The sequence below is a fragment of the Marmota marmota genome, unplaced genomic scaffold, assembly GCF_001458135.2.
Source record: "Marmota marmota marmota unplaced genomic scaffold, marMar, whole genome shotgun sequence".
Taxonomy (NCBI): domain Eukaryota; kingdom Metazoa; phylum Chordata; class Mammalia; order Rodentia; family Sciuridae; genus Marmota; species Marmota marmota.
The window spans coordinates 7,984,581-7,997,623 of NW_026000068.1; the positions used below are offsets into that span (position 1 = coordinate 7,984,581).

The 13,043-nt window shown below is 38.7% G+C and overlaps 1 protein-coding gene across 1 annotated transcript in view; it reads left to right on the plus strand.

Moving 5' to 3' along the window:
* The window catches only part of Cct5 (chaperonin containing TCP1 subunit 5), a 13,249-nt gene extending 520 nt beyond the window's left edge, over window positions 1-12,729 (plus strand). The window contains exons 2-11 of the mRNA XM_015490455.2: window positions 3,217-3,277; window positions 3,763-3,927; window positions 5,525-5,723; window positions 7,262-7,454; window positions 7,535-7,684; window positions 9,027-9,146; window positions 9,782-9,967; window positions 10,410-10,547; window positions 10,995-11,175; window positions 12,306-12,729. Coding sequence (XP_015345941.1) covers window positions 3,217-3,277; window positions 3,763-3,927; window positions 5,525-5,723; window positions 7,262-7,454; window positions 7,535-7,684; window positions 9,027-9,146; window positions 9,782-9,967; window positions 10,410-10,547; window positions 10,995-11,175; window positions 12,306-12,433 — 1,521 coding nt within the window. The 3' untranslated portion in view covers window positions 12,434-12,729. The remainder of the gene's footprint in view (window positions 1-3,216; window positions 3,278-3,762; window positions 3,928-5,524; window positions 5,724-7,261; window positions 7,455-7,534; window positions 7,685-9,026; window positions 9,147-9,781; window positions 9,968-10,409; window positions 10,548-10,994; window positions 11,176-12,305) is intronic.
* Window positions 12,730-13,043: the final 314 nt, after the last annotated feature.

The following is a 13,043-nucleotide window of genomic DNA, read 5'->3' on the forward strand; positions in this document are numbered from 1 at the left end:
CGCCAGCGCCCCCGGAGCTGGGCGGCGGCCCCAGGTCAGCCCGCGCGGGGAGCAGAAGCGCTTTTCGGCCGGCTCTGCAGCCCCCAGAGCTCGCTGGACTGCTGGGCGGGGCCACCCGTCTGGTTAAGGCTGTGTGTCCAGCTCTCAGCTGGTGTACCCGCAACAGCCCGAAAGAAACAAGCTCGTTTTCTTTGTCACTCGGAAAGGTTTAGTCGCAGTATTTCACTTTTGAGTGCTTTTATGTGTGCGGCGTCGTGGAAACTTGAAAGAGCGAAGAATGGACAGATATCTATAATTCAGGATGGTGTGTGATTAGAAGGGAGCCCTGCAAACATTTGATAACGGCATGGCATTTGATCAGGGATTGGATGATACACCGTAGAAGGCAACGTTTTGAGCTAGACTGAACAGAATAAGGCAGAATAAAGAAGTTTTAAGGAAATCAGGGCAGGAGTCCAAGTCAGAAAGGATCATCTGAATACAGATGGTAGCAGAGAAAATGTATAGGAAGGGACATTTTGGGGTGGGGCCCTTCAGGCGTTTTATGTGGGTAAAGCATGGCACCAGGTTCACATAGTGGCTTGTCGTTTAAATAATACAGTTCTGACTGTTGGACTTAAGTTACACAGCCTCTCTGGACTAGTTTCCCAGCCGGGCTAATTACTGCCTGAGGACTTGACAGGTATTGAAATAGTGTTATGAAGCCTCACCTCAGTGCTTGATCCATGCTGGGTACAGAGTTTATTTTCTTTCTTTAAAAAAAAAAAAAAATTTTTAGAGGTACTCATATTACATACTCGGTTCCACTTTTCACCTAAAGGAAATTGCAGATAAAGTAACATCCAACTCACCATAAATTTAACAATACAATTAAAGGTACAGATTATCTTGTATCAACCATTTTGTGCTAACTATATGGAGTTTTTTGTGTAGTCTTCACCCTATGGGATAGGTACTGTTTTACAGAACTGGAAATTTAGGACCAGAGAAATTGCCCATGTACATAGCTATTAAAGAGCACCACTTTCACCCTTGGTATTGTTGACATTTGGGTGTAGGTCATTCTTTGGTGTAGAGCCCTACACTGTGTAGGGAGACCTAGCAGTTTGCCTGATCTCAACTCACTACATGGCAGTAACATCTATCCAGATTTTGTTGGGGGCAGCTGGGCTTGTTTCTGTTATTGCAGTACTGAGGTTTGAACCCAGGGCCTTGCACACATGCTAGGCAAGCACTATACCACTAAGCCCTCGTTTTTTTGTTTTGAGACAGGATCTCACCAAGTTGCCCAGTCTAGCCTTGAACTTGCAAACCTCCTGCCTCTTGTCTCAGTAGCTATGATAACAGTTGTGCACCACTATATCCAGCCCCCTCTCCAATGTTGATGGCCTAAAACATATTCAGATATTGTCAGGTGTATCCTGGGAGATAAAACTGCTCCCAGTTAAGAACCTCTTCCCTATGATGGTTATCTTTTTTAAATTTCTCTATAAAGACATACCTTTCAAAATGTATTTTAAGGGCTTCCAGTGTTTTCACAGACTGAATTAACTTTATATCTTTTGTAACATGCCAGGTTGACTGAAAAGGTTTTACTGAACATGTGCATTTGAACTGCTTTAAAGAGTAGCGGGGATTTTGATGGGAGGAGGGCTTTCTATGCATGGGCACCTTAGAGGTTGAAAATGTGTTTAGAGAACAAGCAGAGATCATTTTCACAGAAGGAAGTTGAGTTTCAGATTGTGAAGGGCTTTGAAGAACAAACTGAAACTTTTAACTTGCATGTTGAGGCACTGGAAGTTATTTAAAGTTTTGGAAGTATTAAGTAGCTGTTTGGAGAAAATTAATTTAGTTGGGTATGGAATGAACTAAGGGCTAGAAGGCGATATGAGACTTTGAAATTCTGTAGGGAGCTTTGAATCTGAGTTAGGTTGTTAAAGCAAGAAAACAAAAAAAGAAAGGAAACAGCCTTTGGAGGAAATGTGAGCCTAATTAAGTGTAGGTATAGGGAGGGGTATTTACAAGCTTTGGTTATCTTAGGGTTCTCATGTCATTGGCATAAGTTTTATTTGCAGAGGGGTGGGAGTCAGCTAGGAAGATTGTTTGCTGTAACTAACACCTCTGAGTTCCAAGGATTTCTCTGCAAATTAATAAACCTGTCCAGATGTTACAGCAAGGCATGTTATTTATTTTCTTAAAATGTAGAAACAAAAACCTAAGGCTTATTTAAACCAGTAACATTAAATCTTTTAAGAATTTAGAAGCTCTGATTCTGCACACTTTGAGGCTCTTCAGTTTGAGGGTGTGTACCTTGAATCCTCTGATCTCATATAACATCTAGTTGACTTAAAAGAGAGAACCAAAATGGAAAAGAATAAAGGAAATGTCATTAGCCATAACATTTTCATGGGTAAAGGTTACAAACTCTTTTTCCCTTGTTATTTAAAGCCTTAAAGTTAATTAGTATTTTGTTGAAATTCTTTGGTTGTATAACACGTTGCTGTATAACAATTTGCCTTAAAAATGCAGGGTAGTTGGCTTAGGAAGGAATTGTATTCTAAAGGTGCACAACCTAAAACAAAGCATGCTAATTCTTAGTTCAGCCACCAAAATCCTGTTTAGTCTACAATGTAACTGAACCATGGTGCCTTAAGGTTTATATTTTTCTCTCTGGAAACAGAACTGGAAGGATAAGGAAGAAGAAAGTTTAAACAGGTTAAAATAGAGCAGCCTACCCAATTATGTGCCTCCACAGAATCACTATTACCAAGTTCTTAACCACTATTCAGAACTTTTTTTCTTTGAATTATCTTTCTTAAAACCTTTGACAGGCAAGGGTAACTCCTCTGTTTGGGTTATATGTTATATGTAGAATCCACAGGAATATTTTCACAGTAGACCACAGTATGAAAGTTCAATATGTTGCATGTCTGTAGTTGGACTACAGCCCCTGGCTGGTGAGAGAATTGACTCATTGACATGTCGAGGGTTAAATGGGATAACAGAAAGCAGTCAAATTCTGTTTCTACTTTCTTTGCCTACTAAAGCCAGTAATCATAATTGTTAACACACTTAGTATTAGACCTGTCAATAGCCTCTTAAATGTAGAAGCTGCCAGAAGACAGACAGGCAGAGACGAGTGTTTTTGGAAATCATCACCTCTGCTTCTAACTATTGAAATGGTTTGTAACTGGGTATCTTTTCTGTTTTATTTAGTCCCATATAATGGCTGCAAAGGCTGTAGCAAATACAATGAGAACATCTCTTGGACCAAATGGTAAGAGTCTTAACAAATCTGTATTCTTTAGCAAAAGTTTTAAATGAAAGTCAATGTAATATCTTTAGAAAACTGTAGTACAGTGTCTCATACCCTACACAGCCCAAATGTTTTAGTGTATTCCAGATTTCTTAAACATGGTTCTGTTAATTGTGTGTGCAGTTTTACATCACACTTTTTTTTCACTTATTATCACTTCTTAGCATTTTCCAAATTATATCTGTTATCTTTTGAAATTCATATATTTAGTGGTGGTCCATAATTTTTTTTCTATTTCTCTGGTTTTAGCCACTTAGATCTGTTTTTCAGTGTGATGTTGCTTTAGGTTAGCCAGTCTAAAAATGTCTTCATACAGTATTTTTATGTATGTTGAATTATTTGTTTTCTAATAAATTGTATAAATAAAAAGAGCTCTGAGTTGGTATTGGGTTCCCCCTTCTCAAAAAAAAAAAAAAAAGGCCTTCTAAGCATTATTTTCTTTCTAGGACTGGATAAGATGATGGTAGATAAGGATGGCGATGTGACTGTAACTAATGATGGGGCCACCATTTTAAGTATGATGGATGTTGATCATCAGATTGCCAAGTTGATGGTTGAACTATCCAAATCCCAGGATGATGAAATTGGAGATGGAACCACAGGAGTGGTTGGTAAGAAAAGATAGCTTATCCTTTCTCATCTAAGAGGTTTGAAATCAATCACAGGGCTAACATGCCTACTGAAAATACTTGCTCTGGATCAAGTCATGGGCAAACAGTGGAATCTAAGCTGAGCATGCCACAGGTGTCCCATGCTTTTTAAAATTTAGTGTCACTGTGGGCTGGAGTTGTGGCTCAGTGGTAGAGTGCTTGCCTGGTATGCATGAGGCCCTGGATTCAGTCCTCAGCACCACGTATAAATAAATAAAACGAGAGATCCATTGACAACTAAAAAAAAAACTGAGTGTCACAAAAGAACAGAAAGAGTAGGAGGGCACTCAAGAATGTGAAAGAACAGCCAGCTGTAGTGTGTAGTTCTTTATTGTGGCTGGCTTTTTTTTTTTTTTGAGGTGTAAAGGATATTTAGGACAAGCAGGGGGGATTTAATTATAGATCATATAATACATAATGGTATTGTGTCAGGATTCGTGTTTTGTTTTTGTTGCTTGTTGTTTTGCTTTGCTTAGTACCTGGCCATTGCTGAGGCTGGCTTTGAACTCCTGCCTCACTCCCAAGCTGCTGGGATTACAGGCGCCCAGCTCTCTGTTGTGTTATTTTTGTTTGCTTGTGTATTTTTTGTTGTTTTGTACTGGGGATTGAACCCAGGGGTGCTTAAGCACTGAACCACATCCCCAGCCTTTTTTTAATATTTTTAGAGACAGGGTCTCTTTAAGTTGTTGTAGCGGGCTTTGAACTCTCTATCCTCCTGCCTCACCCTTGTAGCCTCTGGGATATAGGCGTGCACCACCACCACGCCTGCAGGATTAAGTTTCTTGACGGTTACATTGGAGTTTTATAGGAAAATGTCTTGGTTCTTGGCCAGATGCTAAAATATAGAATTGTGGCATCATGATTTCTGCAACTAATTTTCAAGGACTTGGACAGAAAAAGAGGGTGTATGCATATCAAAATGTTAAGTGAACATTTAGTGTTCACTTTACTGTTCTTGCATTTGTTTTTCCCCTGACAGTTTAGACATTTATAGTTTTTTAAAGAGTTGGAAAAGATTGAAGAGATTAAAAATCTTTCAGGTTGCTTTTTCTGCAACTAATTTTAATTCAACAAGTATTAATTCAACACATCTGTTGGATGCCATTATGTGCTGACATGGCTCGGTGTCCTTGGAGATCAGCAGATTTAGGATCAACAAAACAAAATTCATCTGTGTGGACCCAAAATGGGAGGATTGGTAGAGGGAGAGAATAAATAATTAACAGATTTGTGAATCCTCTTAACACCAGGATAATTTTACTGAACAGAAGTCTCCTGGTCCAGGAAACATAAAAGTGCTATCTCCTTATGAAAATAAAAACGTTCTTACATTTTGTTCTTTATTTGCATTCTTCACATCACTGAGGATTGAACATTGCTCTGTAAGGAGAGACATGCATGCTATAACTTCGCTAGGACCAAAACAAGGCCTCCCTTTCAAAAATAGCCCAGCTTCTAAGATCATATCCACCTTAATTCTGGGACTATCTTTGATAATTTTACTATACTAAAAGTTTTAACGTTTTTCCCAGTCTGACTGTCACTGTCCTGTTTGCAGTCCTGGCTGGTGCGTTGCTGGAAGAAGCCGAGCAGTTGCTAGACCGAGGCATTCACCCCATCAGGATTGCTGACGGCTACGAGCAGGCTGCCCGCATTGCTATTGAGCACCTGGACAAGATCAGTGATCGTGTCCTCGTTGACATAAAGAACCCTGAACCACTGATTCAGACTGCAAAAACCACTCTGGGCTCTAAAGTGTGCGTGTTATGTTGGTAGAATGTTTCCCTGTTTCTAAAGGCAACAGTATGATGGCCAGTTTGTTACTGATTTGATAAAGTTTTCTGTTTAGTTTTGCTTTTATTTAGTGTGGATATAGACATAGGCATCTTGTGTTGTAATTAGAAGCTAAATTTCCCAGTTCAGTTGCTAAATTTTGACAATGTTTGTGAAATATATAGTCCTTTTAATACAGCAGGATAGGCTGATTTGAAATCAACCAAAAAGGGTCTTACATAACACTTCTATTTCTATCATTTCTTTGTTAGGAAACTGGAGAAAAGGAGTTTCTAGTTTTCATTTAGCAAGCAAGCAAATTTACTGGTCCAGAGTTTTAATTTAGTAAGGAGGATCAGTCGTGAAATTGACTCACCAGGTGTTTGCATAATGCCTTCTATTTGACAGGCTTACTGCTAAGTATTGTAAGCACAAACACACAGTTTTTTGAACAATAACAGAAACGTGGTTGATTGCCATAATGTAGCATAAAAATCTAGTGTAAGGTCCTTTATTACACTTTTTATTTAACTCATAACAATGCAAGAGGCGGCTATACTTTAATATGTGAGAAAACAATATGTTTCAATTTTCTGTATGTGTGGTAGTTTAAGCAAAAAGGAAGTGGTCTCGGGAAATGCAGGGGTCAGGGGAAATGCTGCCACTGTCTGCTGCCTTCTCTCCAGGGAAGACATCCTGGCAACTGAGAATAGCTTCTTGACAAGGTGCTGGCTGCCTTGGGTGGCCCCCTCCATGGCCTATCATGATTTTCTCATGAAAGGAAGACAGTTGTGTGACCTGAACTATATAAACCTTACTTAATTGTTGCTTTATAAGTTGAACTTGTTCTGTTTGAAAGTTCTGTTTATAACTCAAGTATGTATGGTTTTTTACTACAAATGCTTAAATGGACGGATGGTAGCCAAATATAAAGCAGAATATTGTAAGTTACCTACTTAGGATACTGACATTTTCAGTTTCATGGTTCTCTTATGACTTGGATTTCAGACACTATTTGAAGTATTGAATTTCCCTTGTGGTTTTCTCTAGACTCTTTAAGTATTTCACAGCTTTCAAAAAGATGACATCCCCCATCTGTAACTGATGCTGTAGAGGGAATTCTCATAAAAGTAGACTGCCCCATCTAGGCTTTTCACTTCTCAGTAGGTGCCCGACTCTCAGAGAAGATTTATTGCTTTTTCTGGGTGATTTATCTTTCCCATTCTACTTTGAACTTCTAAAGTAGCCATACATTTTGTAAAAGTAGTGCACTCTTTGAAAAGTCTCAGTGCCATACTACAGTGGTCTTTTATGTGCATTCGTAGTGGAAGGAAATAGTAAATTTTAGTGAAAATAAAGATGCATTTTCCCCCATGCAAATTTATGGTCCCCTTTGGAATCTATGAATCCCAGGCTGAGAACCTGCCCCAGATGGAAATGAGGTTATGATGGCATTCCTTTCTAGAAAACTCTAAACAACATAAGTTTTGAAATCATTGTGAAAAAGTTCTGTTTTCTTCAGTGTTAACAGCTGTCATCGACAAATGGCTGAGATTGCTGTGAATGCTGTCCTCACCGTGGCCGATATGGATCGGAGAGATGTTGACTTTGAGCTCATCAAAGTAGAAGGCAAAGTGGGTGGGAGGCTGGAGGACACCAAACTTATTAAGGGTGTGATCGTGGACAAGGATTTCAGTCACCCCCAGATGCCAAAAGTAAGTCATTGCTTTTAAAGCTTCACACCATGTTTTAACTCTTAAATCTGCCAATTTAAATGTTTTTATTTTCCCCATAGAAAGTGGAAAATGCTAAAATTGCCATTCTCACATGTCCGTTTGAACCACCTAAACCAAAGACAAAGCACAAGCTGGATGTAACCTCTGTGGAAGATTTTAAAGCCCTTCAAAAATATGAAAAGGAGAAGTTTGAAGAGATGATTCAACAAGTAAGTCTTATATAAACTGTTATGAAATTTAAACTCTCAAAGGATGGAATTAATTAAGTATGGTTAATAAAATACATGTGGAATTGACCTGAATCATCCTTTGATATATTGATATAATCAAGGTAATTGTCAGTTACTTTGATACTCCATTATGTGATTACAAATAATGTATAACATAGTATTTGTTCAGTTTTACTTCATAAAAATAATAAACACAGAAAAAAGCCAAATGTCATATAGAAAGACATAAAATGAAGTGGTTAGTGTGCTTTGAAGAGTAAGCACCATTACCTAGAGCTGTACTTTTGATTGTGCTATTTTCTCTCCTGGAACATTTGATGTGATTTTTAGATGAAAGTTGCTCAGTCAGGTCAGTATGAGTTTGTAAATATCTTAATGTTTTCCCCTGGCCCCTGATAATGAAGTGTGCATGTTACCTGTCAGCAGTTTTTGCTGACAACATTGATAAACTCCAGGGTGGGCAGGGGAATGCTGGATGAGGTGTGCTGGAAAAGACAAAAACCAAGATAGATGATTTGGTCATTTGCAGGCTGCTAAGATGAATAGAATGGTGTTAGGGCTAGAGACTAAAATGTTAAAGAATGAGAGTGACCTAAGAGGAACATCATAGGCTACTGTGAGAAGCAAAAGGGACTCTTCCCATTTTGAGCACATCTTAAGGAAAAATAGCCTCCTCTTAAAGAGGAATGCGGGGCATTTTAAAACAGTCTTGTTTACAGCAGATGTGACAGAAACATTGCATACGTAGTCTACTCTTGATGACCCAACTTCCACAGAGGGAGGGAAAAGAGATGGATAACCAGGGAGTGGTGGGTGGTCTGAGAGGCTTTGGTCAAAATGGGACCCTGGAGGAATAGTTTGTTGTGTCCTTTCTTTCTTGAGAAAAGGCACTCAGGTGTTTATTTACATGCTTTCTAGAGCAGAATTGCCTGTTTGGGCCCTAAATTTTCTGTTGATCCTCAGATTGTCCGCTCAAATGAGACAAAGAATATAGATGAGTGTGTGTTGTAACATTTGGGTTTTATCCAGGTACACAAATGAAACCACTTCATGGGTATTTATGCCAGGGTAGAGCTGTTAACCTTTGGGAGAGGTTAATATTGGTCTTTTGGCAAGTCTTGTTTTGCTTCACTCTTAACAGTGGGATGGAGCATAAATTATAGATTGTGGTTTCAAAGCATAGTATGAAAAATGAGGTGATTACTATAGATACTTGTAGTGACATATTCATGTAGTTCCTTATTAGTTTTCTGTGTTACTTGTTGTTTTTGGTTTTGTAATACCTACTTTTTACTAGTATAACTGGTATTTCTTTTTCTAGATTAAAGAAACTGGTGCTAACCTAGCCATTTGCCAGTGGGGCTTTGATGATGAAGCAAATCATTTACTTCTTCAGAATAACCTGCCTGCGGTTCGCTGGGTAGGAGGACCTGAAATTGAGGTAGGAAATCCCATGCCAAGAGCTTACCCTGTACATAGGGGTTGAGCTTGCAATGTATTTAGAGGCTGTTTTGGTAGGAGTTGCCTTAAATAACCACATTATGCCAAGGATCCACCAATTAGAAGAGAATGAGCTGGGGAAAAGGAAAGTGCTAGAATCCTTTTTGATTGGATAATGGTTCTGTGTATTTCTTGTGTTTCATGCCATATTGAAATGCTTTTCCCTGGTTATTTCACTTGCTTCTCATTAACTTTCCGAGGCAGTAAGACTGGGCTCATCCCTTTCTGTGTTAGCCTGATACCAACAGCTGTCCCAAGCACTGTTGTGGACAGCAGATATGCACTATCTCTGTGGTCCTCCCTTTCCTCCACTGCAGTACACATTCCCGGAAGAAAGACAGGAACCCTGCCTGGGTTGTTATAGCCACGTAGCAGCAAAACCAGACCAAGAATCCCAGGTCTTCAGAACCTGTTCATTCTAGCAAAGCACTTTGCATTGAACTTGAAATTATTTGTCCAGAGAGGTGCAGCAATTCTAGTGAAGAAGGTGGTTCTAGATTACATTTAGCTCTTTTTTGGTCCAGTTTGCCAACATTGACCTGTGTTGTCTTTGCCTCCCTGGTGCACCCCAATTAGCTGATTGCCATTGCAACAGGAGGACGGATTGTCCCTCGATTCTCAGAACTCACAGTTGAGAAGTTGGGCTTCGCTGGTCTGGTACAGGAGATCTCATTTGGCACGACTAAAGACAAAATGCTGGTCATTGAGCAGTGTAAGAATTCCAGAGCTGTAACCATCTTCATTAGAGGAGGAAATAAGATGGTAAGAGTCAGGTTGTTTGTCCTGGATTTCCTGATTTTGGTACATGGTTTGGCTTTTTTGCCTTGTTTTTTCCATCTGTAATACCATTACCATTAATCATGATGCTCAGTTACAGTGTAAAATTACTAACGATAGTGTTAACAAGGCCTTTTTGCTGTCCCTTTGGTGGGAACAAGAAACCTATATAAATAACCATTAACAATCTCTGTTCTTCAAGAATAAATTTTTAGCATATTGTAATAAATGCAAATCAATGTTTTACCTCATAAAAGAGTATCTGAATATGGTAACATACCCTCACCATGTGTTTTAACCTGGATGGCTCTAATAAGGAACTGTTAAGACATATTTCAGTACCCAGCAAACTCTTAAGCAAAACTAGATATTTGGCTCTAAATGAATAGACCTTGATCCCATTAATTGACACAGAACTTTTCCCTAGATCATTGAAGAAGCAAAACGGTCTCTCCATGATGCTTTGTGTGTCATCCGGAACCTCATCCGTGATAACCGTGTGGTGTATGGAGGAGGTGCTGCTGAAATATCTTGTGCTTTGGCAGTTAGCCAAGAAGCAGATAAGGTAAAAGACACAAAAGATTTAAACTAGAGGTTTGTGGTATGCGTAAGAGTAAGGCTGTGGAACAGAAGCATCGTGAGCTTCATGAGTGTTTAACCTTAGTTCATTCACATGACTTACTTACAAGCTCCAACTCACATCACCATAACACTAGCATTACTTGGCCATTTTTGATCATTACAAATCAGTATTTCTAACTTAAAAATAAAACAGTGAGACCTGCTTTGTTGTAAAAACATTTCTCGGACAAGTGTTTTATAATCCTCACTCTTATTCTGTAAAACCTTCTGTTCTGGTCAGTGAAAAAAAATCAAGACAACTTATTCAACTCTTTAAAAGTAGTCTTTTCAAAGTATATAATAATATAATTGTTTGCAGATTACTGCTGGATGGTATTGGTTGGGTCTGGTTTTTTCCAAATGCGCTTACTATACCCTTGTGCCCTTCCAGTGTCCAACCTTGGAGCAGTATGCCATGAGAGCTTTTGCAGATGCATTGGAGGTCATCCCCATGGCCCTTTCTGAAAACAGTGGCATGAATCCCATCCAGACCATGACTGAAGTCCGAGCTAGACAAGTAAAGGAGAAGAACCCTGCTCTTGGAATTGACTGTTTGCACAAGGGTACAAATGGTGAGGAACTGTCATGATTCTTTGTGTGGAGCTTTAAGTTGAAGAATAATGTTACTGTTCAGTATGTTATGTACGCTATGAGATTTATCATCTTTTTAAATACTTAAACACGCTTTGGCTATTAGTCCTGGATTTTAGAATGTTTTAAACTGTAAGAGTTGGTTAGCCCTAGCAACGTGAAACTCATTACAGTAACCATAAGATATGATATGGAATTTCTAAGGATGGCATATCTTAATCTCTGCTTTTAAAAAATAATTGCCTTCCTTTTTAACACAAATGTCTTATCAGTGAGTTCTGGATGTCATAAAACAGCTCTGAAATGGACTTCTAGTTCACAGCTTACTGTGTGGTTATATGCCCTTAGACAAGTGAATGTTTTGTAAACCAGTGCACGGGAACTTCTCTTGCTGTTGAACAGGTGGAGAACTTTAGCTTGTTGCATCATTGGTCTCATGATTTCTGTCTGATCAGGCCATAACTGGATTCTTGCAATCAGTCCCAACCACATAATGTGACAGTTTTTACATAGAAGTATAGGTATATTTCTGTTTTTCAGGCTCAACATGCCAGGGATTTTAGTAACAATAACTCCTTGGCAGACAAGTATTTAATGTTTTTAACTTGAAGGACTGTGTGTATTAATATTAAGCATTTCTAGGAAACATTCAGATACCTTCAAGATGTACTAAGTTGAGTTGTGGATGCTTTGTAGGATGCAGTGTTGCTGATGATTTCTTTTCAGTAAGTTACTGAGAATCCTGTCCCCTTGCAACTGTTAACCAGATTCAAATTCCAGAATGTCCTTGGGAGTAATGAAATTCATCTGAAAATTAACTGAGATTAATGACCACTTGGGCACCACCGTTTGATTTGGATTTTTTTGTTCTTGTTTTGTTCCATTTGGTTGAGTTTGATTTTGAGATGAGGTCTCGCTGTGTACAGCCCACTAGGCCTCAAACTTTTGAAGTCAGGGGATCCTCCTATTTCAGCCTCCCACTAGCTGAGACTACAAATGGACAGCACCACACCAGCTGTATTTAAGTTTCACTGTGATTTCATAAATTTAAGCTGCTTATTGGTTGGCTATGTATGCTGTTTTGGGGTAATTGATTTACTTTATTTTTCAGATATGCAACAACAACATGTCATAGAAACCTTGATTGGCAAAAAGCAACAGATATCTCTTGCAACACAGATGGTTAGAATGATTTTGAAGATTGATGACATCCGTAAGCCTGGAGAATCTGAAGAATAAAAATTTAAAAAGTTTAGAATAAAATGTAGTAGCAAGATTTACTACTGTGATTAAATAAATGGGTGTCTTGTGATGCAGCTACAGTTATTTATTATCACTTCCCTTTTTCAGATACTGTAGATGCTATAATAAAAATAGTTGTTTGGTAACCATGGTTTCACTTGTTCAGAGCTGTGTAATTGTAGGGATACTGTCTCACAAGCTTTGTATTCATTAAAGAGATCTCTTTAAACATAATCTTAATCTTCTTCAAGAAACATTTAGTGTACCATTAATTAAAAGCTGCCTTAATTGAAGGGGTTTGAGTATATTTTTTTTCCCCAGAGAAGCTGTAGAAACTATTTCAACAAGTTTAAACATTGCATTTGTTCATGGGATACATTACAGCATTAAGACGAGTGTGGGCTTGATCTGATTCCTCATTGTAGATGAGTATTCCAGCATCTAAAGTCCTGTTAACTGGGTTACAGTAGCACAAGTGGGTACTTTTTCATGGTGCTGATAAGACCAGTGGTAAAGGATTTAATGCTCTTGTTGTCCCCTTTGCTTGATTTTGGTCCTGGTCACAGTCCAACATGCAAAATCAGAACCAGTGTGGGCAGTTGTACCA